The 25,007-nt window shown below is 41.8% G+C and overlaps 2 protein-coding genes across 9 annotated transcripts; one reads left to right on the top strand and one right to left on the bottom strand.

The window, feature by feature from the left end:
* The first annotated feature begins 227 nt into the window (after nucleotides 1–227).
* HRH3 (histamine receptor H3) lies at nucleotides 228–2,737 on the top strand. Its single transcript, XM_074920268.1, has 3 exons — nucleotides 228–453; nucleotides 807–973; nucleotides 1,853–2,737. Exons 1-3 carry the CDS (start codon nucleotides 243–245, stop codon nucleotides 2,735–2,737), a joined length of 1,263 nt encoding a protein of 420 aa, XP_074776369.1. The 5' UTR covers nucleotides 228–242.
* Nucleotides 2,738–8,041: 5,304 nt separating this feature from the next.
* On the bottom strand, nucleotides 8,042–24,392 carry MTG2 (mitochondrial ribosome associated GTPase 2). 8 transcript variants are annotated; one of them, XR_012634627.1, is made up of 8 exons: nucleotides 24,145–24,392; nucleotides 22,337–22,484; nucleotides 21,596–21,711; nucleotides 20,750–20,968; nucleotides 19,107–19,245; nucleotides 18,288–18,678; nucleotides 15,505–15,892; nucleotides 9,335–11,170 (listed from the first exon to the last, which is right to left on the bottom strand). XR_012634627.1 is itself a non-coding variant. In XM_074920044.1 (8 exons), exons 1-7 carry the CDS (start codon nucleotides 24,382–24,384, stop codon nucleotides 14,127–14,129), a joined length of 1,281 nt encoding a protein of 426 aa, XP_074776145.1. In that variant the 5' UTR covers nucleotides 24,385–24,392; the 3' UTR covers nucleotides 11,126–11,170; nucleotides 14,093–14,126. The 8 variants fall into 8 exon arrangements, 6 of the variants coding, with proteins under 6 accessions (XP_074776148.1, XP_074776144.1, XP_074776143.1 ...); XM_074920044.1 differs by lacking the exon at nucleotides 15,505–15,892 and adding an exon at nucleotides 14,093–14,154 and having other exon boundaries at nucleotides 11,126–11,170; XR_012634628.1 differs by lacking the exon at nucleotides 9,335–11,170 and adding an exon at nucleotides 14,102–14,154.
* Between the last annotated feature and the right edge of the window lie 615 nt (nucleotides 24,393–25,007).

Here is a 25,007-nt window from a genome sequence, read left to right as displayed (position 1 = left end):
GGGGGGATGCGGGGATGCTCTGTGAGATGCGGGGATGCTCTGGGGGGATGCGGGGATGCTCTGGGGGGATGCGGGGATGCTCTGTGAGATGCGGGGTTGCGCCGGGGGCTCGCAGGGGTGCTCGGGGCGGGAGTGCCAGTCCTGGTGGCCGCAGGGCTGCGGCCCCCGGAGGGGCGGGCCGGGGCGGGCCGGGGCGGGGAGGGGCGGCAGCCCCGCGGCTGCGGCGCGGCGCGGAGCGGGCCATGGAGAGCGGCGGGGCGCTGAACGGCTCCGCCGCCACCGGGCGCTTCGCCGCCGCCGGCACGGCCGCGCTGGGCGCGCTGATGGCCCTGCTGATCGCCGTCACGGTGGTCGGCAACGCGCTGGTGATGCTGGCCTTCGTGGCGGACTCCAGCTTGCGCACCCAGAACAACTTCTTCCTCCTCAACCTGGCCATCTCGGATTTCCTAGTAGGTAAAGTGCCGCCTCCGCCGGGCTCCGCGCCCGCCGAGCCGCTGCCCGGCCCGGCCCGGCAGAAACTTCGCGGCGGGAGCGGGGAGCGGCCCCCGGGCTGCCTCCTGCCCGGCTGCTCTGCGGCCCCCCGACCCGCGGCCCCCTGCTCCTGCCCCCCGACCCCCCTCCGCAGCCCCAGGGTCTCCTCCCGGGGTTCCCCGACGGCTCCCCCCGGGCGGCGGCCGCAGCGGGGCTCTTGCGAGGCGGGGGAAGGACCCGGACCGGCGGCTGCGGGTCCCCCGGGGAGGGCGGGGGGGGGGCAGCTGCCCTGCAGCCTCCCGCACCTCGATGGAAACGGACCCCTCTGGTTGCAGGTGCCTTCTGCATCCCCCTGTACGTGCCCTATGTGCTGACGGGGAGATGGATCTTCGGGAGAAGCCTCTGCAAACTCTGGCTGGTAGTTGATTACCTGCTCTGCACCTCTTCGGTCTTCAACATCGTGCTGATTAGCTACGACAGATTCCTCTCGGTGACAAGAGCGGTGAGTCCTGTCATGGCAGCTGAGGGGGGAATAACTCTCCTTCTGCTTTATTCTCCAGATTCTCTGCGGTAATTAAAAGCTCTTTGAATCCTCCAGAAATTAGGAATCTTTCAGCATGGTGACGGAAAGCAATAATTATCCACAAATACATCATTCAGCTGTGGTTCCAGATTAGTATTTCTGGCATAATTAAATCACTTAAGGTTCAGACCCCAGTGTGCAGGTGTTTCCTTCCCAGATGACAGGATAGTAGTGTACAAGTGAGTCAGCAAGGTAAGCAGACCTATTCCTAACTTGCAGGGGCTTATTATCTCCAGGACAAACAAGCGGATTGCAGTCGGACTCCCAGCTTCTCCTTGGCTACCAAGGCAGTAGATCGCCGTGCCAACTTTGCCAGGGCACAGCCCTGAGGTCTCTGGGTACGTGGTGAGATGAAAATTCTCAGCCTTTTGCAGGAGGTAACGAGCAATTTGCAGACAGATCATGTCCACTTTCTTGTTCCCTAACTCCAAATACAACATGGTTTAGCTGCAAGGCGTGGAGAGCCGGGGCTAGATGCCTGCCTAGCCCAGGAGTTACAGAGAGTAGCGGGGGACAACTCAGGCAAGTGGTGGGGTGCAGCAGACTGCTGGGCTCCAACCAAGGCAGTACATTTCCACTAAGCAGAAGCCACGTCTTGTTGCGGAGCTGCAAGATGAGGGTTTTAACTCTTCCCTGCAGGAGTGTGATTTATCTAGCAATTGCTCCTGTTGCCTATGGCATGTGAATTTGTTAGATGGGATATCACCTAGCAACTTTCCCAGAAACACGAAGAGTTCAGTTGTGAAGAGCCTCAACCAGTTGGGGTCTGTGACCACACTAAAGGTTTCCCCTTTGCAGGTCGCCTACAGAGCCCAGCAAGGCAACACCAAGCGAGCGGTGCTGAAGATGATGATGGTATGGGTGTTAGCGTTCCTGCTCTACGGACCTGCCATTATCAGCTGGGAGTATATATCAGGCCAGAGCATCATACCCACAGGGGAATGCTACGCTGAATTTTTCTACAACTGGTATTTTCTCATGACAGCCTCTACGCTGGAGTTTTTCACCCCTTTCATCAGTGTAATGTTTTTCAACCTGAGCATTTACCTGAACATACAGAAGCGCACCAGAATACGCCTGGATGTTTTCCATGAAGTGCACAACCAGTCCTTCACTGAAGAGATGGAAATGAGCCCAGAAGCAAAGCTTTCTTTGAAATGCTGTAAATGGGAGCAGAAGGAGCCAGCTGAAACCCTCGACCTCTCTAAGAGCAAAGCTCAAGCAGCAACCTCCACTGCCAGCCTGGGTGCCAAAGACCTGCTGTCAACAGGCTGCGAGAGCTCCGGGAAACCTAAGCGTTGCGACAGAAAGAGCTGTAAAAATGCAGCATCCGCTCTGTCCTTAGAGAAACAGATGAAGATAGTGTCCCAGAGCATGACCCAACGCTTCAGGCTCTCTAGAGACAAGAAAGTGGCTAAATCACTGGCAATCATCGTGGGCATTTTTGGGATTTGCTGGGCACCATACACTCTCCTGATGATCATCCGCGCTGGCTGCCACGGCCACTGCATCTCTGACTACTGGTACGAGACTTCCTTTTGGCTGCTGTGGATCAACTCGGCTGTCAACCCCGTCCTATACCCTCTCTGCCACTACAGCTTCAGAAGAGCTTTTATTAAACTCCTCTGTCCCAAGAAGCTAAAGATCCAACCTCACGATCCCCTTCAGAACTGCTGGAAGTGAAGGGTGCAGATGAGAAGAGCCTTGCTGTAATATACCTGTGTTATGGAAAAGGACCGTACCTTGCTGGGAGCACTGGTGTGGGGTATGCGAGGAAGGCACCAGTGAGACCGCTATTCATTTACTCTAGACCATCAACAACAAAACCAGGCAGAATAGAAGGGTAAGAGTTTTTGGACATGAACCACAGTGAAATCTGTGTCCTCCACTTGCAGGTGCAACGAAAGAGCTCTGCTGCCACCTAGTCAGGCAGAGCGGCACCAGCATTTCGCTAAAATAAAGAAAAATTAAAACTGAACAATAAAAGCTAGCAAAAATATCTAACCTAAAACTACTGGACTAAACTACAATCTACCTGTTTGTAGATCCGATTTCTCCCATGAACAGGAGCGTTTTTTCCTCAAGAGATTACACATATATGATGATACAGAAAGAAGGAAAACGCCCATTTATCATTATTGCTACAGCAGCTACAGCCATAGTCTAGATCCCGGTTGCATGTGGTGTAATAGATGCCCCGGAGTTTACAGCCAGACCCAGAGGCGCCGAGCCTCCCGAAGCGCCCTGCTGGCATTCCCTGATCCCTGCTTCAAACCCGACCCGATGTCTTTGCGTCCAGGCCCCCAGCGCACACGGGAGCGCTGCCCCCCGCCCGGAGCTGGGCGGCAGAGCTAGCCCCGGCCCTGCGGGACGCGGGAGCCCTGGCAGACCCGAGGAAGAGGGCTGCTGTGCCTACGGGAGAGGTTCCAGCAGGGCATCAGCTTCTCCAGAGTCTCCCTCATGATGACCCAAAGACATTTTAACATATCTTTTGCAAGATCTTAAAAATACTCTACCAGCAATGTCTTACAGAATGACAAGCACTGAGACAAGTGAATCTTGTGTTCCTTTTTTTTTTTTTTTTAAGTTAGTCCTCCTAATTTTAGCAAGTTCCAGAACTCTTGCATGCCTCCTTTTAAAATACATCATTTGAATGGAGACCTGGGTTGAGCTGATCCAGGCAACAAGCATCAACTCTTCTATTTTTAAATTTTTTTTAAAGCAGTCAACTGATTCCACAGATGTAGCACCAGGTTCAAGAGACCAGGGCTCTAGCCTCAGTCTTAATGTAAAATCTCGGGCATTTTATCTCTGCTTCCCAGTTCCTGCCTCATCATACTTGCCCATTTATTCTGTAACCACTTTGGGAACAGGGGTAGTATCACCATAAAGGAAAAGACTGCCAACTGCCCAGCTCTGTCGGCACTGCTCAGTGATACAGTGATACAAATGTGCAATTAATTGCCATAGCAAACACTCATATTTAACAGTATCATAGAGGGACACTCAAGATCATCTCTGAAAAGTACATTTACAAATAGAAACCCAAATGCTGTAAAGTAGTACCCAAAAGCTTATGATGTTGTGATTGCCAATTACACTTCGCTGTTGCAAGCAAACTGCTTTTTGGCTGCTGCTGGGAACAAAAGAAAATGCTATCCAACTCTATTCCAGTGATATTTGTCGAGTAGATCAGTATTGTCATGTGAAGTCAGGTTTTAAATAATGTCTTGTTTTGTGTAGAAGATATTTTAGTCTTGTGACATGTTCAGTCAGACCATTATATGGCTTAAAATATATCCTTTAAAGTAAGTGTACTAAGAATTGACAGCATGTACTGTTGAGCCTGCTTGTACCTTTTCTTGTGTCTGCTACCTTCTGAAAACACCAATAAAGTATTTTTATAAGAAACTTGCCAAATATTTTATTGTAAACAGGCTGTTGCCGGAAATGATAAAATCCAACTGAAAGAAAAACATCTATGGATTTGCCTGAGGAGACAGTTAAAGCCTATAGATTTCACAAAAAAATAGCTCCTGAAACAGCTGAGTTTCTCTTACCTCTGGTTAACAGAAGGTGTGGTGAGCACACATCACTTAATTCTTTCCAATTTCAGTTCTTTTCCAGAGCACGTTACAAGTAATTTAGATCTGAAAAGGTTACATTAACACTAACTCTTCCTGTGACTTACAAAATCCACTGGCCTGCCTAAAAATGAGAAAGTCATAATGTGAGCAAGGTACCAGTTTCCAGCTGTGGTTCTCTTCGTTTGTTCATGAAGAGAAGGGGAACCCTTAGATCATTCAGTCTGATGAAGAAGCTACCAGCTGTGTTATACCTTAAGGAAAGGGTGAAGAAATTGTTGTGCCTGTTGGGGTTGTTTTAACCTGATATTAAATAGTGGTTACCTGCTTCACATTCTCACAGAAAAAAAAGACTTTGCTTTCTGCTTTTAAAGACTCTCCTGCACGATCTTTAGGGGATCAGTGGAAGGTCTCTGAAATACCGTAGAGGCCAAGTAACTGTTAAAATTATACTAAATGGTTGCAAAAGGGAAAAAAAGGCCCCATTTCATGTGGTCTTCCACCATTCAGAGCCAGCTTTCTCCAGGAATATTCTACCAGTTTTCTTCAGGAATATTTCAGGACGTTCTGAAGTCATGCCCGCAACACTTGCTCCTGTACTGCTTCTGCCCCTACATGACACTAAAGTCTATTTCTTGTACCTGTAGAGCACACATCCCTCTGACACCCCAAATTCTGCTCACCAGTCCTCAGCATGCTTGCAAATAAACACAGGTTGCATGCCATCTACTGCCACCAAAAAGAGTATGATGCTTCAGGTAACTAAAAAGTCAAAACAGATACCAGTTATTTAACAAAACTGAGTAAGATTACAGCTTAATGCACCTTGCTGGATTCCTTACCTTCTCTCTTTTAGGGGGGGGGGGGGGTGTTTTTTCACAGAAATTGCTCAAAGCATAACTGAAAGCCCCAAAATCTCATTAGCACAGACACTACTTCTACCATTTTAAGAGAGGGGAAACTTAACAGAAAAGCTAGAAGTTCATCTAAGCAAACTCTCACAGCATTCTGTGGTCAACAGCTGCATCTCTGACAAAGCAGACCTGAGAATACCTTTCATACCACGGTTTTGTTACTTCTGACTAAGCAAATGAAAGAACAAAGAATTTATCAGTCTTTCCTATATAAGATATTTGCCTGAGCAGGGACTGGCAATTTGGCTTTCTAGTAGACTAAAAAAGGAAGATGAGAGAGGGGGGTGGTTTTGTTTTTCTTATTTCCTCCAATTTTCAATACACATCAAGAACATCAAAACATTATTATGCAAGAAGACCAGAGCTAAGCAACAGGGAGCATATACTGAGTTATTTTAGCAGTCTTTCTTCTCTCCTTCCATAAATTTCCCCTTCTTAGAGCTTGAATTCATTGTACCAAATTAAAGCAAAACCAATAACACATTAATACTCCCAGCTCCAGAACTGGTTTTCCTGCTCGTGAGGAGCTGAGCAAGCAGCCATTTCAAAAGGGAGTTGCAACTGTTTGAATTCTGTACATGACTTTTTTCCACACAGCCCGAGCCTCCCATCTCAAATCCTTAGCTTATGGTTTTTATTTATTGATTGAAGGCAAACAGCAGGTTTTCCCTACGTCCATTGGTACTAACTTTGTTCAAAAGTGATGAGACCAGCTTTAAATATCAAGGTGACTTTGCAAGCACAGGGGCTAGGAATTCTGTTCTTTCACATGCTCACACACAGAGCTAAAGCTGTAAGCAAAATACCTAGTTTTAAGAGACTGATAAAATTTGTAATACTCACAGGGAAGAGGTGGACACTGGTTTTCCTTTCAGTGACCCGTAAGACCACGATGTACCTGCACTGAAGTGCACATGCCATCTGTAAAAGCTTTCTTAAGAGTCCCACTAGTGACATCAATATATTTCTGTATAATTTAAAGCCCTAATGGTACTTTTCTCTGGGCTTTCAGAATGTGCTTTTGGTTGTGAAGTCCTTTCCCAAAGACTAAGGGAATGGATACATTTCACTGTGAGCCTTTTGCACAGTATTTTTATGGTCTCTGACCTCCATATGGGCAGAATTACCTAAACTTGTCTGAAAGCAATTTTATTCATTGGTGGATTTTGCAGGGAAGGCATTTATATTCCTTCCTGAAATACGAGCTCTTGCCTTGCCAAATAAAAAAGGAAAATAACTACTTATATCTGGACATGGGGTCACACGTGAGCCTAGTTTTCATACTGAAAGTGTTATGAGTTGGTTTGAAGTTTCAGAATAACTGATGACTAATTCAAATAGGCTTAAAAGAGTATTTTAATTTTGCTGATTTTTAGTGTTCAGAATATAAATGTATATAACCATTTGGAAGCAGCAGGGACTAGGGAGCTTTTAGGCATAATCAAATATGAACTGTGAAAACACATTACCATTAGACAAGGTAGGGCTTCTTGTCAACTAGACTAGCAAAACTTTTTTTTTTTTTTTTGCTACCATACCTGCTAATAAAAATACCCCAAATCCTATTGTCTAGACAAACTGAACAGGCAGGACCTGTTTTCAAAAACCATGGAAGACGACTTGCTGTAATTATGAATATGCATCAAATATTTGTGGAAGAACAAAAAAAAAAAGAAAAAGAAGCCCAGGGATTTGCAGAGAAGTTTTATGCACGGAGTGTTAGTAAACAGCGTTCATGCAGCTGTAGATTGTACCCAGGAGCTTTATGAAGAGAGAGGCTGAGTGACTTCCCGTAAGACCTGTGTGGAGGTAATGGCAGTTCCCTTCTCTTAATACAGACCTACACCCCATTAACTCAAGGATGTAAAGGTCACCACAGCGAGATCTGTGGTCCTTTCATAGAGCAACATCTGCATATCAATAAACTATCAACGATTTTCCTGCACACCTACTTTCCTTTTTGGCTCTGCAATGCTTCCTCCCTAATCACCAATAATGAGAGATCTCTTTACACAGACAGAGGAACTTTGCTCCCACTGCCTCTCTTCAGTGCCCTTCCTCAATTACCATTCTTATTTCTTCTCCCCAACCTGCAGTTATATAAATTGCTCCTTTGTTCCAGCGACATCACTGAAGCTTCATTAGCTCAAGTAGGAGACTAGAGAAGAGAGAAAGCGAGGAGCTTTTGTTGAACAACACCTGTCTGGGATAATTAAATGAGATTTGCAAAGAAGGATGGCCTGTGAAATTGGGAAGATGTGATTGTACTTTATTTGAAAAAATGCTAATGATTTTCCTTCCACATTTGTAAATGAACATGCGTTTTCATAGCAGAACGAGGATGGAAAGACGGTAGGTTAGTGTCCTTGCAGAGAGAAGTTTAACAACATGATTTCTATGAGGAAGGATCAATTTTTCATAACCCCAGCTCCCATGCAATGACACCAGCACAACTTTGCAGCATAGACTTGGTCTTGAAAGAGACCTCCACTCTGCAGAACTCGTTCTGCAAACAGATGGGACACAAGAAGGAGTATTATCTTTACTTGTGGTGTGGGAATTGCAGACAAGAATGAAAGCACTTTGCTAGCTGCCCTGGATGAGTGCCACAAAAGGCAAAAGCTCTCTCGATTTCTAACCCCACAAAGCTAGCCTTTCATGCAAGGTTTCACAGATGTCCTTGCAAACTGTAGGGAACTCACAGCACTTCTGCATTCCCTTAACCTTGACTTTAATCTCCTCCTTTCCCCCTTACCACTGCACAACATACTTTTCCACCAATATAGTCATATTTGCAGGATTAAGGAATTACGGAGTTTAGAAAAGCAACTAGGAATCCTGCAGGGTGAAAGGTATTATCTATAACCTGGTGGCATCATTTTATTGAGATACAAAACTATCATAGGCATCCACTTCAACAAATCCACTGCTATCTGGGAGAGGAAGGCTCCTACATACCTCAAAGGCAAGAAAACCCAGCTCTGTCCCTAAACCTCTTGTTGTGAGCTCAGGAACACTGATGACTCATTAAATCAGCACCATTTTTATTGCTATAGTCCAGGATGTGTGAGTATTACTTATTACTAGGCATTTACAAGCCCCATATTCTTACTCCATAATTTACAAGCCGCTTGCACAGTCTGGGTACAAAAGGGAACTAATATTTAATCCAATTACCAAACATTCTCGGTAGAGCTATAAGTGCACATTTCTGGGGGAAGAACAACACTATTATTTTTCCATTTGTAAAATTTTACAAACGGAAACACTTTTTCAAATGACTCGGATGCACCAGGCAGAACATTCTGTTGTGTTGCAAAGGCTTTTCTTATACATCCAATACCTGGTCAATAATCCCTAGGACCCCCTGCCATAAGATACAATGACTATGTATCAGAGATGGCAAAGAAAGGGTACAAAGGTAGGTAGTTGTGGGGTGTGTGTGTACAAACATCACAGGTATCCCTCCCGTGCATGTAAATGCAGATTTCACAACAAAAATAGAGTGTTTATAGGCAGACTGTGCCCACAACTTAGGCATGTGTTCTTTTAAGCACAAAAACGCATCTGTGATGCAACACTGAGTTTTGAATTATTTTTAACACAATATCCTAGGATTTAGCAGCACAATTAACACTGAAGGAGAACTGCATTCACAAACAACAAGCTTTCTGCTAAAAGGGCAATGACAGTTCTGGCAAATTTTGTAGCTGTTAAGTAACAGCTCACACACAGCTTTAGTCATTAGAAGTTGTTTATTGAACAACAAACAATAATGGGAGTTGCATATATAATTCCTTGAACATGAGGTTGCACGTACACGCTGCAGTGTTCGTGAACTGATGATGGATTGACAAAGCAGAGCAATTACCCTCCATTATGAAAATAATTTACACTCTAAGAAGCACAAATTTAATAGAGCACTACAGCTAAAGCACTGTTTAGTATCTCTGATACAGCTTCTATTCAAAACATACAGCGATAAAGTAATATTTATACTTGCATGAAGCCTATGTTAAAGAGATCCAAGAACTAGGAATTAAGCTGTTATTTCAGCGTTTTCATGGAAGTAACAAGTAAGAAAATCCTTTGTTGCTGCTGATAATACTTCTAATTGAAACGAAGGTTGCAAAGTACTTTACAGAACTATACAGACAGAAGAATGCTGACATACAGCTAACTCTAGAGTAAGGGAAAGGCTGATGCCAAGCACACCAGGGATGACTGTCATTGCAAGTCTACAGCAACAAGGTAAATTAAAACCTTAGCAGAGGACCAAAATGCCCAACATATCCTTCCTCAAGTTCTCACTCAGCAGAAGCCATGCAGACTGAAGTATGCAGAACAGTTCACCTATTTCCGAAAAAGAGCTGAAATCCCTTAGAAATTCCCCCTCAGAAGTCCCCCATGCTCCTGACTCCTGCTACAAAGAGACTATCTCAAAAATAGTTTCTGAGAACATGGGTTTTAAAATAATTTGCTTTGAAAAAACTAGAAATACAATCACCCTTCATTCGTCTCTTGAGAGGTTGCCCCAGCTAAAGTACTGAAGAGGAGACTAAAAACTGGGAAATCAACTATTTAAGGTCATTACGATCAACTCATCTTAATAACCATGTTTTCATCTCAGCAATTAATTCACGGAGTACCATCACTATGCACCACTTTAGTAGAGTACTTTTCAATCAGAGTTTGTAAATAGGAAAAATTTCTAATCAATATTTATCACTGACAACTGTGGCATGACAAGTCATCAAATCAGCACAACAGAAGAATTGCCTCCTCCAAACCAAAACATGAACTTTAGTTAGCCTAAATGCCACTTGTACAACAATCTTTGCAGAAGTATTTGTGTGCTGACAGGATATACCAAACTGCCTTAAAAAAGCAGATACATTAATGACCAAAGACAAGAACAAGCATAAAGTATTTTGAGTAAATCTGAACAAGTTCCTTCTTTATTCAATTATATTTGTGACTTTCTGCAATTATTTTCTCCATTAATATATAAGCACTCAGGCTTTACTAACATGAAAGTGGGTATATATCTATTTTTTAGCTTGAATAATCACTAAAAGCAAATTTCCAACTGTGCACTTAATTCATCAAGCGACCTGGTTAGTTAAACGTATTACTGGTTTTGTTCCAGACTAAATACATTAGCAAATTAACTTCTGTAGCACGAACTTAATTTAGTCTTAATATACAATTCTAGAACTGTTTTCTGTTGATCAGTTTCATAAACCACTTCAATACCTTTAATAAGCATTAAATAAATCACTATCTTTAGAACATTTAATTAGTGATAATGTACATGAATTAGCAGCACTGGTTAATAAACTGTTTCATGTGGCAATTTTTGTTACCCACCTACAAATCAGGTTTTATTTACTGTGAAAAAAAATCCTGAATGCCTTCAGAAAACCCCTGAAGATAACTGAGTTGGCTCACAGAAAGCTCCTGGATGCTAAAATGGACTGCAATAACATGAGGAGGGTAGAATGGATAGTGGAGGATTTTGTGGAGGAGATGCGAAGCGGCATCTGAACTGGGCATCCCTTCAGTGAGTCATGTATTGCCGTGCTTCTCCACACGCATTTAGGTGAAGTACTTTGAAGCTACAAATGCAAATAAGACACATATGGTTAGCCAGAAGTTACGCTCGTACAAGCCACCTAAAAAAGGACTAGCACTACACGAAATTATTTCCAAATTCCAGGTCCTCTGCCTTGCCACCTAATTTCTGGGTGACTCTGCAAGTCATTGGGGTCCAAATGCAAACATATCAAAATTTCTAAAATTCAGTGGGATGTAGACTTTTCCCAGTCTGGCTAGGTTTGGACCTCAGCCTCCTATGATTCATTTTCTACCACTGAAAGAAGGTTAATAAATCACTCTCAAATGTAATGTATTGCAGTATTATATATAGAAAAAAAAAAAAAAGATATGATGTAAAACACATGAAATTTTCATCCCTCAAAGCCATTTTCCTAATGGCGATAAATTAGTTAATGAAACTAGAAAAGTTTGGTTGGTATAGAAACGGAGATGAGTTAGCTTACCAAACTAAAATATATTTTTTTATATCTATAGTTACAGGAGCCATCAGGACCTTGCAGAGCTATCATGGGACTTGACCCATCACATAGACGGGCAAGCTTCAAAACCGTAACTTCTGGCACTGAAGATACTGTTACCAGATTTTTTTTTTTCTAGACAGAGGTCATTGTCCCAGTAATTGTTGATTAGAACTACTGTCTTCAACTTCCACTACATGTCTGGTGTGGCGGTGGGTAAGTGAAGGAAATAAACATCGTCTAAAATAATGCAGTAAAAAAATGTTGATTTAATACAGTGACCTTCTATCGGGTTATTTTTTAAATGTGATAAATGTGTGTCCTGCCTGGACAAAGCAAACTAGCTGCCCAAACTCATCTTCCTGATTTGTAACAGAGGAAAACAACAGGAAATGAATGGCCACAAAACAGTATGATTTCATGAATAAGATAATCAAAATATGGATACTTCATCTGTAATAGCACAGATGTCTTCTTGACAACCAGTGTTTTAGCAATTACATTGCCTCATGCAAATATTTTTCTTCATAAGCATTTTCCACTTTTAGTGGAAGATTAATTTATCTAGATTTATACAGTGAATAGCTAACTTCTATCAATGGTTGATTAGTGTGTGTACAAAGGATGTACTGGGTGGGGATTCACATGTCTTTGGAAAACAGTGATGTTCCAATCTCAATGGTAATTAAGCACTGAGGAACCAAATGTCAAGATTCAAATGAGAAATCTTTAAAACTATGACCAAGCTTTTCCATATGCTAAAATTGATCCCAAACCATAGATTCTTCTAAAATACTGACTCTTACCTACACATTGACTATTGATTTTTTCAGTTACAAAGACAAAAAGGCACCCGCTGGGAATTTGAATAAGAAAAGATAATTTGTTCTGCAGTTAGTTTTTAGTCCTGCTTTTTGGTCAGTGCTAATAAACCTGGATCTAAGTGCATTTCTAAAGTGTTCATTTTAAAAGGTGATTTAGTCTGTATAAAATATTTTCAGCATATGTGAGTAAGCACGAGGCTATTCGTGTTTTGTGCCTTATTTTACCCAATAACCGTAACATAAATAAGAGCATTTGAGTGTACTGCAATGCTACATTCAGGTAAAAAAAACCCAAACAAACAAAACAACCTGGGCCACTGCATTATGCCAGAGTGACTCCAATTAAAATTAATGGAATATTACCAGAATAAAATGGATTCTAACAAAGTCATACCCATTACCTCTTACTGAAATTGAACATGCAGACATGAGTTAGTTATTAAACCATAATTATATGGTTTAATAGTATGGCTAGTCTTTTGTCTTCAGTCATCATTCAGGAAACACATACATAGTTCACAAATACTTCCACTTGGTGACATAACAGTATAACAATAAGCAAAGAACAGAGCCTAACCAAGAAATGCACACTTCAGGGAGTCAAAGCAATTTTTCATATAAACAAAGGCAGAGGAAAAAAAACCCAATACCAAACAACCTAACCCTGTGGATAAGAAATCAGAGACTGTTAAGACCTCCTTGGACAATCCTATTTCAATCAGGAAAGAGATGAAAAATCACTCTCAGTAGCAAAATGAAGGACAAACACAATCTTAATATTAAAACAAGGTTGATAAAAATCTCTCTGCCTTTGTCCTACCAGCCATGTTTTATGTCTCAGAAAAATGGGCACATACCAGATAATAAATTTCAGAATGACATAGAGAAAAATCAAGAGCACAGCCCGAAGGTAGCTTTGTTCTGTTATCAAGAGCTGCAAAATCATCCCTTATCATTACTGGCATACATATATAACCTTCCCTCCAAATATTAATAACTTCAGTCTTTCCAGACCTCTGTAGTTCAGGCACAATTAATCCCTGTTTAACAAGATGGGGAAACTTGTTAATGGGGAACAGCATTGGAAACCGCAGTATGGAAACAAAGAGAAGAAAAGAAAGCTGTTCTTTAAGAGCCAGGCACACATCAATATCAGGATGAAGTTTTAAATGTATATCAAAGCTACTTTCACAATGGTGATGAATTTCATTATTAACAGAAATGGTCCAAAACCACAATACAACTCGCACAGGAACTACAAGGCTGAAGACCTGTTGAAGGGATGATGAGCTTCAAACTTACCCGTTCTCCCTACACACACTGCACAATGAACTACTGCTCCCAAAAAGCTTCATCTCCCATAGCTTGTAAAGACAACAACCTCCAGATGATGGGCTACAGTGTCCCCGAAAATAAGAGCTCCCAAAGTAAAGGTAATCTTGCTACTAGTAAAAATCCGTTTATATACAACGATGATATTCATAGAAATATTAAGTCAAACCATGTATTGTCTTTTAATTTCCACGGTGGAGTTAACAGTTCAACAACACATTAGCATTCCAGCAGCCTGTCTGCTCCCTATTTACATTCCACCCGCCATTCAATTAATAACTCATTAAGTTACACACCAGCAACACACCTCTGGTGCCAACATTAACCTTACAACGCAGGTATCAGCCAATGAGCCCAGTTAGCAACATCCTGTGGAAGACAAAACAGCAAGGAAGTTAGATTGGTATTCTGTATCCAACAGCTTGTACAAACACGTGCGAACTACAGTGAGGTCCCGTTCTACCAGCACTAGCATCTCTGGTTCACAGCCATTCCTGTAATTTGAATCAATATGGTCACGATTTTTTAAACATGTTCGAGGACCTATTCACTTACCAAAAATTCACTTAATAAAAATCACTATGAAGAGGCTTAATAAATACACATACAATAATACAAAGGAAAAAGAAACCCAGTGAGATCTGACACTCTGGCAGCCCTCACTTCTCATTATATTCAAGCAACTGGTGACCTACCACCACTTTAACAGCACAACTCTAAGCACACATAGTGTCAGGATGAACACATGCAGACAATACCCAGCAGCTGGTGTCACATCCTGCCCCTCCATCCTCTCGCTCAGCTGAGCTGTTATCTGCTGCTATCTGCACCCTCTGCCCCATACAGGCGGCAGGCTGGAAGCAGACCTTGCTCTCCTCCCAGCATGGTGCTGTAGCAGAGCAGAGCCAGCAAGTACAAGTTCAGCGGGGGTCTCATTTTTATTACTGTCGGTTCAATTTGCTGCAAACACATTCTCAATTCAGCCTAAAAAATATTATGTGCTACAAAAAAGTGATTTACAAAACCATGTAAGTAAAGCAGACTGCAAAACATACCACACTTAAACACACTAATTCAGTGTTTTAGTTAATGTCCTGCAATGAATCCTCAATATCCCTATGTTTAAAAAGAATGGTTCTTTTTAATGCTTGTTTTCACATTAACATTTCATTTTCTTTTTCTGTTCAACTGACACCACCTACGCTTTCCGAGAACTTACAAAGGGGGAGAGGATTGCAAATAAAAACAAAAAAACCACAATTCACACTAAAATACTGTTGTAATCATGGGCCAAAAATATATTAAAAAGATGAGTCCTAGAACTGTAAAGTGCTAAATAAAATTATGGCTCAAGCTTCTCTAGGAAATAGAAAACAGACTGGACTTCAATTCACGTTAAAATAAGGCTTATTATCAGAATGAGAAATAAAATCACCCATCTCTTTCCTCTAGTCAACTCGAAAATCAAGGACAATGTCAAAGGTTTCAACAGAGGAAAGCAAAAGCTGGTTATGGAAAGTCATGCAGACGAAAGACACCAAAACCCCTCCAAAACCTAAAGCAACACAAGCCTGCCCACCCCAACCAAAAAAATAAAAAAGTGGGAAGAAGTCCTATAGCACATCATTCTTCTCTGAAACAATTCATCATTCTCTCTCTTGGCCTGATTATATTTTCTTCTCTGTTCCTAGATGTAAACCAAGTTTCCTTTGTAAATACCTTCTTTTCAGCAGAACCAGAAGTTACTCCTCAGTTCTGTACCTCATAATTGGAATGGGATGCAAGAGATCTTCACGCCAGTACTGAAGGAGCCCTAACAGAGGAACGTGGCCCAGGCTGTTCACTCCGTATTGTGCTGGGCAGCACACAGCCCCTCCTTTTGTCCAGCGTTAATGTGGGGACCCCGAGCAGGAGGTTATTTCATTTAGTATCGGTGTATCTTGACTACAGTACGTTCAAACTCCCACACACAGTCATTCCAACACTAAAGCTGGAGCTCCCTGGCCCTCTGCATTCACAGATGAAGGAGTATGTGCTCCTGCAAAGCCTCTTTGAACCCTATCGGCATGTGGTTAGGAGCTTGGTACTGTCATCTCAGAACAGGCGGCTGAAATGTTAAGAACAAAGAAACCAATTATATGATCAATAGACATGTAGCAACCTGCTGTGCTTTTGGCACATCAGTACACAAAATACTTTCCACTCCAAGAAGTGAGGTTGTATGAGCACTAGAAAGTACGGGTGAAAGCTCCTGTGAGCACAGAGGCTTTTCACACAGCCTGGCATTCTCAAAGACTGCTAAATACCAAAACACAGTCAGAGAGCACGCAAAGTACTTGTAGGTATCAAATGTTCTGTAAAGAAGCTGCACCAGCTTTTGTGTTCAGACAATCTTCTCCTGTTTTTTTTAAATATGACGGAAAACCACGTAGCAATAGAAGGATAAACAATAGTGAAGCCTAAAAATGCTACACAAAACCAAATAGAAAGACAGAATTGTTCAGTTCTACCTAATTCAGTTTGGTAATTGCCAGGGATGAAGTAAGTATAAAACAAATCTTGAGAGCAACTTCAGGATTTAGTATTAATTTTTTCCTGATCATATTTATACCATTATCACTGCTTAGAATGCATAAATTACTTTCCACACCTGATCATGGATAGAAATACTCAGAATGTGAATTCAGCAGAGGTAGTTACCTGTTTTGCCCATATTTTTATTAAATAATTCAGGCATTTGAGTTGACCTTGCACTTTTACAGAATAAAAACCTGCTGCTCTTAAGAATAGGAAGGATATGCACCTTCTTTCTTATAGAGGCAAAGTTAGTTCTAATTCATAATCACAGAGCTGATCCCAACACTGATAGCACAGGAGGGTGTGAGTTGAGCTTTAATTAAGAGATTGAACGAGACTGCCCCTTTCAGCCATAGGCAGTCAGAGAAAAAATCCATCGTTCATGGAATCTGAGAGCGCCAGTCTTTTAAGGCTGCATCATTCAGAAGCGTTAGAATACCAGAGATCAAACAAAACGTGCAAAGTGACAGGAGCAGAGAGTATTATCACCTTCACTGTAGCGTACAGAAAAAAAGTAATTAGAAGCTACGGCTGATTCCTTTTTCAAACCCACCAAGTAATTCCCACTACTGCTGATACAGTAGAAAATAGCCAATTTTAGTTTAAACATTATTAAATCCTTATTTATAAGCTAACAAAGCTTAACCAAAGATGAGTCATAGGCGTGTCTTCACAATGCACCAAACTGTCCTTAATATTGTATTTCCTGGAAAAACAAAGCCAAGTTTATAAACACCACATCTTTCTATTCTATGATGGTGCTAATGAGTTTACTTTGTACTCTGTTGATGTGACAAAGTATGTACAAGGTTTGTAATTCCAGACTGCCAGTTTGGAAGACAAAGTTAATCTACTTTAAAAATCAAGAAACAGAAGTAAAGGCTCAAGAACAATTGTTTCTCTTGACTACTGAAGTACGTGTCCGAGCATTCCACAAGTCTGTCAGGCTCCCTTACGAAAAAGCTTAATAATATGCTTTGATAAATTTTGACTTTTCACTATCAAGATAATCATCACACAGAATATAACCAGAGTATACAGAAGCAGCTCTTCTTTCTGCATGAGAAGAGGTCAAAGACCCACGTTCTAAATGACGATTTATGAATTCCTAGAACAAAAATTTAAGAACACTGTTCAAAAAATGGCACAGTTTAAAAAAGGGGAGGCAAAGACCGTATTTCTTCTTTTATTTGAAATATCTAAGCCTAGAATTTCCCAGAACATTATTTGAGACTCCTCAAGAAAACTGGACAACTCAGAAGTGAGTCTCAAAATGACTGTTCCCTGGTGATTTTATACAGCTACTTCGCTGCCAGCATTTAAAGAGTTAATTATTTATATTAACAAGGAAATCATTTCAATCATTAATTGCAGCTGTTTCATGCTTCACCCTCCTAAAAATACTGAGCAACTGGTGCCTTCTCTGAGACAAAAAAACCACACCCAACAACAAAACAGGAGAAGATGACTGAAAGTGGTTATGGTATAAAAAACACATGAACATGGGACTACCTTGTTTTTATTTCAGGAATTTCTGATTAGTGAAAACTGAGAAGTTACTGCACTCTGATTCAGAGGGCAAGCCAGCATCTCCTGCAGATCCCGAGTTTCAGTAATTTCTACTAGGTAGCATTCTCTTAATTCCACAATTAACTACCTAATGTCAAACAAGATCCAGGTTTCTAATTCAACACCCATCATGATTACAATTTTCAAATTTGGTTGTAAAATATAAGACACCTCAAAGGTGAACAAACAAAATCCTTCCAATGCAGCAGTCCAGAACAAATCCACACGCTGTGCCGCTTGCATATAAAAAAACCCACAACCCATTAAAAAACCAAAACCACACAGATGCAATCTAATCAAATTATGGGGTTTTTTTTCCTTCTTCCACTACAATTCACAGTAGTTCTGGTTCCTACCACTTGACTGGGCTTTGCCCTCGTGATTGTTCTGTCTTCACATAAGCATCATACAGTTCTCTCAAATGCAGCAACAGTTCCTCTAGGTTGTCTCCTGTCAATGCAGACAGTGCAATGACCCGGATATCTATCTGTTCTTTAAGGAGTGGCAGATTGATCCTGGACTGAGCAAGGTCAATCTTGTTCCCGATGACAACACAAGGCCTCTCAGACAATCCTTTTTTATATTGTTCCAGTTCGTACTTTAAGTCTTGCAGCTGAATCCACGGCTGAGACACAGAGAGATCCACCACATACAAGAGAAAGTGGCAGCGTTCAATATGCCTTAGGAAGGCCATCCCGAGGCCCCTGTTTTGATGAGCACCTTTTATGAGGCCAGGAATGTCAGCAACTACAATGAGAGAAATTCCACAGTGAATCCAACATATGCAACAACAAAAACAAGAACAACAACAACAAAAACCACCCCACAAACCAAAAACCAAATCCAGTCTTTTACTGGGCAGTGCAAGTACTTTTAGAATGACACCTCAATGCACCAATATTAAAGCATACCTCACATTAAGTTTGGCTGCTATTACCTTTTAAAACCCCTAAATTTAGATTATTCCAGTGGAGGCAAAATACAGAATGCTACCTTGATATTAAGGGCACATATAAGTGAATGTGAAACAGACTTTCAGTATTGTTTTGCTTGAAGTTCTTTAGAACTAGTAAGAATTCTACAGAACTGCTAATCTTACTTCTGCAGCATTTCAAAGAATAACCCAGGTGACACAAACTGCTATCAAGGTACACACAATGTACTACAATTCTGACCTGCTACTTGCTCATAGTCTTGATAGTGGACAATGCCAACGTGGGGATTTAGGGTTGTGAATGGGTAGGCAGCCACTGCTGGTTTTGCCCTGCTGATTGCTCTCAAAAGCGACGATTTGCCAGCATTAGGAAAGCCCACCTAGAATAGAGACACTCATTAAAGCCGCAGTTCTAGTCTAATCCCAATATAAAAAAAAAAAATCTGTAAGGTTTTGCAGATGTGGCAAGGTTCTTCCTGCATGAATATAATATTAATTTTGCATACTTAGTTCTGAAAAGCATCCTGGGTTCCCTTTTTTGTTTCTCCTAAACCCTATTTTATTTATATGTGTATTCACTTATAAACATTAAACAGATCAAACATAGAAGGGTCTCCTTAACTTTCTTTTGTGCCATCAAGTATTTACTTTGTTCAGAGCCAAAAGAGTATATAACGTAAGACTTCTTTTATCCTGAAATAATATTACAACACTTTGCCTTGCACTTCGCATTTTAGGTATTTTCTAACTCTGATTTATTATTTTCCAAAAGAATTCAGAACTGGCTTTGTCCCTGATTCAGTAACATAGTTTGGCCTTCAAGTAACCAGAATGCCTACAAGTTTGGGATTTTCATAGTCTTGACATCAAAGAATTGAAACTTGGCCTTCTAGGGAGAAGGAAAGAATTTAAAGAAACCTATCCCAGAAATGAAGTTACTCTGGGATACCCTACAGCTGACATGATAGCTACACAGATATCAATATATCAATATTGATATCTATGTAGCTATCAATATCAATAATCCCCAGATGAAAGTAAATAAAATCCTAAATTCTCCTATTTGCTGATGTCAGACACTCTGAATTCTTGTCAGAGAAAGTGAAGTACAGAACAGACTTATCTCAGGTTTCCAAATTTGTGTTAAAAATGTGAGAAGTGGACCAGAGTGTCCAGCTGGTCAGAGAATTAATCTATTGATCCACCAATGCCAACTCTTTTCTTAGTCTCTGAATAAATTCACCGAATTCTGCTACACCAGACAGTTATTGAACTACAGCAAGAACTCTTTGCAGCATAGTTTTAACAGCTTTACCAGCTGGTGTTAAAATATTTCCATACTTAAAAATGAAAACAGCTTAATCCCTAAATTTACTTAGTATTCATGTCTAAATAGTATTTTCATTTCAACGGATGCTAAACCTGGAACTAAGTCAAATGTTTAATATCTGTAGAAAGAGAAATACAGAGATGAAATAGAAGATGATTTGAACTTTATCATTTTTCTTAAAAAAAAAAAACAAACAAGAAAACAGAAACTAATTTAGAAGACCTCTTCCCACTTTATTGTTCATGTGCAGAATCAAAAGACAAAGACTGCTGAACATCATCAGTGAGTCTGTGACTGATGAATCCTGCATATTGCTTTTCTATACATAGTGTTGATTTTAGCAACAGTTGGATGACATCAAGTAGCAAGAGAGCAACAGCTCTGCAAATCACTTTGGACACCCTTCAACCAAGTAATAGCAAGAAAGCGTTGAGTTGCATCTCTAAACAAGCAAGCCAAAAGGCTAAGAAAAATGTAATCAAACATCATTTCTTCAGTCACTCAAGCGTCATCCTGCAACGATAAGGAAGTTGAAGAATCACAGCAACACTCACCAATCCTCCATGAGCTGTTGTCTTCAGTTCCAAATGGAGGACCCTTTCCTGACCTGGCTCTCCTGGAGTAGATAATGTTGGAGCTCGGTTTTCATTGGAAAGAAAAAAGCGATTACCTTTTCCTCCAGCTCCTCCATAAGCTGCAACATACTCTTCACCATGTTGAGCGAGGTCTGCCACAACTTTCCCATCCTCCTTAACCACTGTACCTAGAGGGACCTTAAAGCAAAGAGATGCCAGCATTACACTGAAGCTCAAAGTCTGCAGCAGAGATGTCTTCAGCAGATCCTTTACCACCTTTCAGATTCGCTGAAAATCATTCCTCCAAACTGGGGATCCCAAAAAGAGAAGGGTACTTCACAAGGCTCACTTTCTGAACCCAAACAGTACTGTCAGACATTTACACTTCATTAAAATGTACTATAACCCTCTTTCTCTTTTAGGCAAACAAGCCTAAGCACATTAGCGAGCTAAGAAATATATTGCAGGTGTGCACCAAAACGGGCATGTTGAAGAAAAAAAAAAAATGAAAGAAAAAGAGTCTGCTCCTATTTAAGAAGTTCTGCATTATAATCACTCTAGGCATATGACCCCCTAGAAGCAAAGCAAATCAGAACCATATTTGGTTTGGCCGGATGTACCTTCCAAAGAAGTCTAATTTTTCATAAACAATTTAAAGCAGCAGGATCTGCCTGTGTCCCCGCCAGCCCTATCTCTGCAGAGACAGCACACAAGGCTCCCTGAAAAAGCACACATGAGATTTTCTCACAATAAGGTCATCCTGCTTGAAAATCAGCAGTGTTAGCACAAAGCTAACACATTAGCATGCAACCTTAATTTACTTACTTTAATATACATATATGCACCATTAGCTCCGTAACAGTTTTTGCCTCCTCCTCTCTCTCCATGAAAACCCTGATAGAAGGGGAGGACTGAAGAGAGTGATTTCATTTGCTGGTCAGCTATAAAGCAAAAATATACATATTTTGAACACACTGTTTGAGTAGAAGAGGCACAGAATAGCAACGTCCTTTCCCTTTCTGAATACTGCATGAATGCACATGCTATTTACTGTCTCAACAATAACGTATCAGGGAAGACTAATATTAATGTAAGTTATGATGAAGTTTAACTGCCTTTACTTATCTGCTTAGGTTTATTAACCATGTGCTTTATTACCTGGTCATTCCAAACTCAACCATTACAAAATACTCTGGAAAATTCATTTGCTGGATTAACAAATTTTGCAGAAGTGTGGTAGCAGAAGCAGTTTTATCAATCTTAAAGAGTAAAATCTGATCAGATCCCAGCCTTATCATAACATAGTTTGGTACAAGCCACTAAAATGTCTGCAAAATACTTTTATTTTCAAAATTATCTCTAATGCTGTCAGTGCCATTTGTGTCCCTGTTACCACAGCTCAGGGCAAAGCTTAAAAAGCAAAGACATCTTATACAGAAATAATCACTTTAACATTTTTGACATTTACATTTACCATTTCCTACTACACATGTAGGGTTGGTTTTGCTGGAGGGGTGGGGTGTAAAGTGATAAAACACGAAACAAATCACATTTAGTGAGTTTTACCTTTCAAAATGACGTGACCACCATCACCTCCATTTCCACCACTAGGACCTCCAAATATTTTTCTGGGTTCACTATAAAAAGAACAACCCCCTTCTCCTCCTCGTCCTCCAACCACACGCACCTTCCGGTGATCCACAAAATAGCGTGTCTGTAACAAGGATGGGGTTTGTACCCTTTAAGTACAGTTTATCAGAGTCATTTTCCAAGAAGTTGACTGTTGTACAAAACTTAGTAATATGCAGACTTGCTATTTTTAGTCATGATGAGTTCCATACAACAGCAAAAAAAAAAAAAAAAAATCAGAACTCTGCTGTCGTTCACAGGTCAACTAAATACAGTATACTAAGTATAATAATAAAGAAAAATAGATCCCAAAAGTCTTTTTCAGAACCCTCTTAAAAGTACATGCTTGAGGCTATGTTGATATAACCTAATGCAGCAGCTCAGAAATGAAAAGTACAATATTCACATTAGGGAATTAGTAACAGGAAAATATCCTTTTAATACAATTGTATAATGCTGACAGGTAGCTCAAGAGACCTATCACACTAGAAAGGAAAACCACTCAGTAATTGTGTCCCTACTCATGAAAACAAAAATAAATAAAAAAATATATACATAAGCTTTTCACTTCTTTAAATTGAACTGAAATTTGCAAAGAGGACATAGTCCATGTGCAGGAGGGATATTCTCATACCAATTCACACTTCCTATACCAGGTGATGAAATTAAGGCAAACTTAAATCTTCTAACAATTCGGGAAAGTATTAAAGACAAAGAATATAAAGTATTTGTAAAGAGAATAAGCAGAGAAAAATCTTAATATATGCCACAACCAGTTGCTCAGGGGCTAAAAAAAAATAGAGCGTAAAGAGAATTCCAGATCTCGGCTGTTTCTGACATTAACTTCTAGCAAACTAAGTATGTTGCATTGTCTCAGCTTTTCTGTCATCAAGATAGGTTTGATGATTTTTACCTATCTCCGGGAAGTGGGCTGAAAATGAGAAGTACATTCATACAGGCAGGTGAAATTCTTTATTTATCGGGATGAAAAGAGAAAGCATGGCCTTGATTGCGGTAAGATTTAAATTCTGACAATTCCTAAGAGACTTCATAATAAGAATGAGCGATAAGGGTCAGTTTAATTAACAGCCCAAACGGTATGTGAGGGAGAAAAAGTCTGACTAGTATTATGATAACAAGATAATAAACTGAAAACCCCTGACTCTTGGTATTTAAAGTTATACTATAACCAGTGATTTCTTAAAAAGCCTCTTTTAGAAAAGTATTTGGCACCACCTCACGGAGAGACAGGAAAGTATTGCTTTAAACGGGAAGTGATTTATTGATCTTTAGAAAATAAGATTTTCTCTACACGCTTAATTAGAAAAAGAATATTAAGAAAAAGTTCTTATGGCAGGTTCTCTGACATAAAAAGCTCTTTGGCAGTTGACTACTATGCAAGACTATAAAAACAGTGAGAAACAAAACAGTATTTCAGCTTTAAAGCTATGTAGGACTTTTTGCGTTCTCGTCTTCCAGCCCGAGAGGTGCTGAGGCTGAATGAACACCGTTACTACAACCCTTCTAACACCGATGCTGTCACATGGCAGGCTTATTTCCTCACTATTCAGCAAGTTTACCAGATTTTACAAAAATATTTCCTCACATCAAAAGTATATATCTCGTCACTGTGAGGAGAAAACGGCGAGGAGCAGGTAAGCTGTTCTCTGACGCGTGCCTGGGAGGTGACCGCCCAGCAACGTAACTGCACTGCACACCAGCAGCCGATTTACTTCAGGTCTTACCAGTTTCCTTTCCGAAATGACTCTTTTTTGCCTCAGCCGCCTGTTCTTTGACCACCTCGCGCAGGTTGTGGAGAAAGACAGCTGCCCGCCCCCCGCCGGCAGCCGCACCGGGCTGAGGAAGAGGAGGGCCAACCTCCACAGGGGCCGGCCGCCCAGCCCGGCCCCGCACCGCGGCAGCATGACGCTGGCCACCGCCGGGCCAGCCCAGTCGCCCAGCCCGGGCCAGGCCCGGGGCAACATGGCGCCGTCCGCCGCCGGGCCAGCGCGGCCGGAGCGCAGCCGCGGCCCGGCCCGCCCCGCGCACGCGCAGCTGCGCCGCTGTGGAGAAAGCGCGGGAAGGCGCCTCCCGCCCGCTCCCGTCCTCAGCCCGCGGCCTCGCCTCACGCACCGGCGGCCGCTCCGCGGAGAGCGTCGAGCCTGAGCAGAGGCCCGTGGGACTTGTGCCCCAGCCTAGACTCTCCCGGACGGAGCTCGCTCCCGTGAGGGTTAAGTTGCCCCGTGAAAGAGCGGCCCTGCGCATCCCGGGGGCCGAGCAGGGCCGGGAGGCGGCGGGGAGCCTGGGAGTCCCGGTGTTGGGGTCTCGTCCCCTCGGGGCCGCACTGGGCGTCCTGCCCGCTTCGGTGTAACGGCGCTACAAGTCGTTGTCCTCGCAGCGAGCCTGGAGGGGGCTGAAAGGACCCAGCGTGGGGCTGGCGGCTGGCCTGGGACCCTCCGGGGTGTCTCTGCCCCGGGCATCCCTGAGGTGAGCTGTTAACCGTGTACCTCCGCTCTGCGCACACAGGGCGTTTGGTCGTTGAGTATCAAATAATTTGAAAGCTGGGACAAGCTTTTGTCATTTATAATTACCTATGAAATGTACCAGA

This window comes from Athene noctua, chromosome 16 (assembly GCF_965140245.1).
Source record: "Athene noctua chromosome 16, bAthNoc1.hap1.1, whole genome shotgun sequence".
Classification (NCBI taxonomy): Eukaryota; Metazoa; Chordata; class Aves; order Strigiformes; family Strigidae; genus Athene; species Athene noctua.
Note: the sequence above shows the minus strand (reverse complement) of the source record. Positions and strands in the feature narration are given on the sequence as shown.

What these genes read in the sequence shown, in the direction of transcription:
- MTG2 (XM_074920042.1), bottom strand. Translation starts at nt 24,384, where the DNA reads ATGTTGCCCCGGGCCTGGCCCGGGCTGGGCGACTGGGCTGGCCCGGCG. An exon ending in TCATTTCGGAAAGGAAACTG is followed by an intron (nt 22,485 to 24,144) that starts GTAAGACCTGAA and finishes TCCTTGTTACAG; the next exon opens with ACACGCTATTTTGTGGATCA. An exon ending in CAACAGCTCATGGAGGATTG is followed by an intron (nt 19,246 to 20,749) that starts GTGAGTGTTGCT and finishes TCTCTATTCTAG; the next exon opens with GTGGGCTTTCCTAATGCTGG.
- HRH3 (XM_074920268.1), top strand. Translation starts at nt 243, where the DNA reads ATGGAGAGCGGCGGGGCGCTGAACGGCTCCGCCGCCACCGGGCGCTTC. An exon ending in CATCTCGGATTTCCTAGTAG is followed by an intron (nt 454 to 806) that starts GTAAAGTGCCGC and finishes CTCTGGTTGCAG; the next exon opens with GTGCCTTCTGCATCCCCCTG. An exon ending in TCCTCTCGGTGACAAGAGCG is followed by an intron (nt 974 to 1,852) that starts GTGAGTCCTGTC and finishes TCCCCTTTGCAG; the next exon opens with GTCGCCTACAGAGCCCAGCA.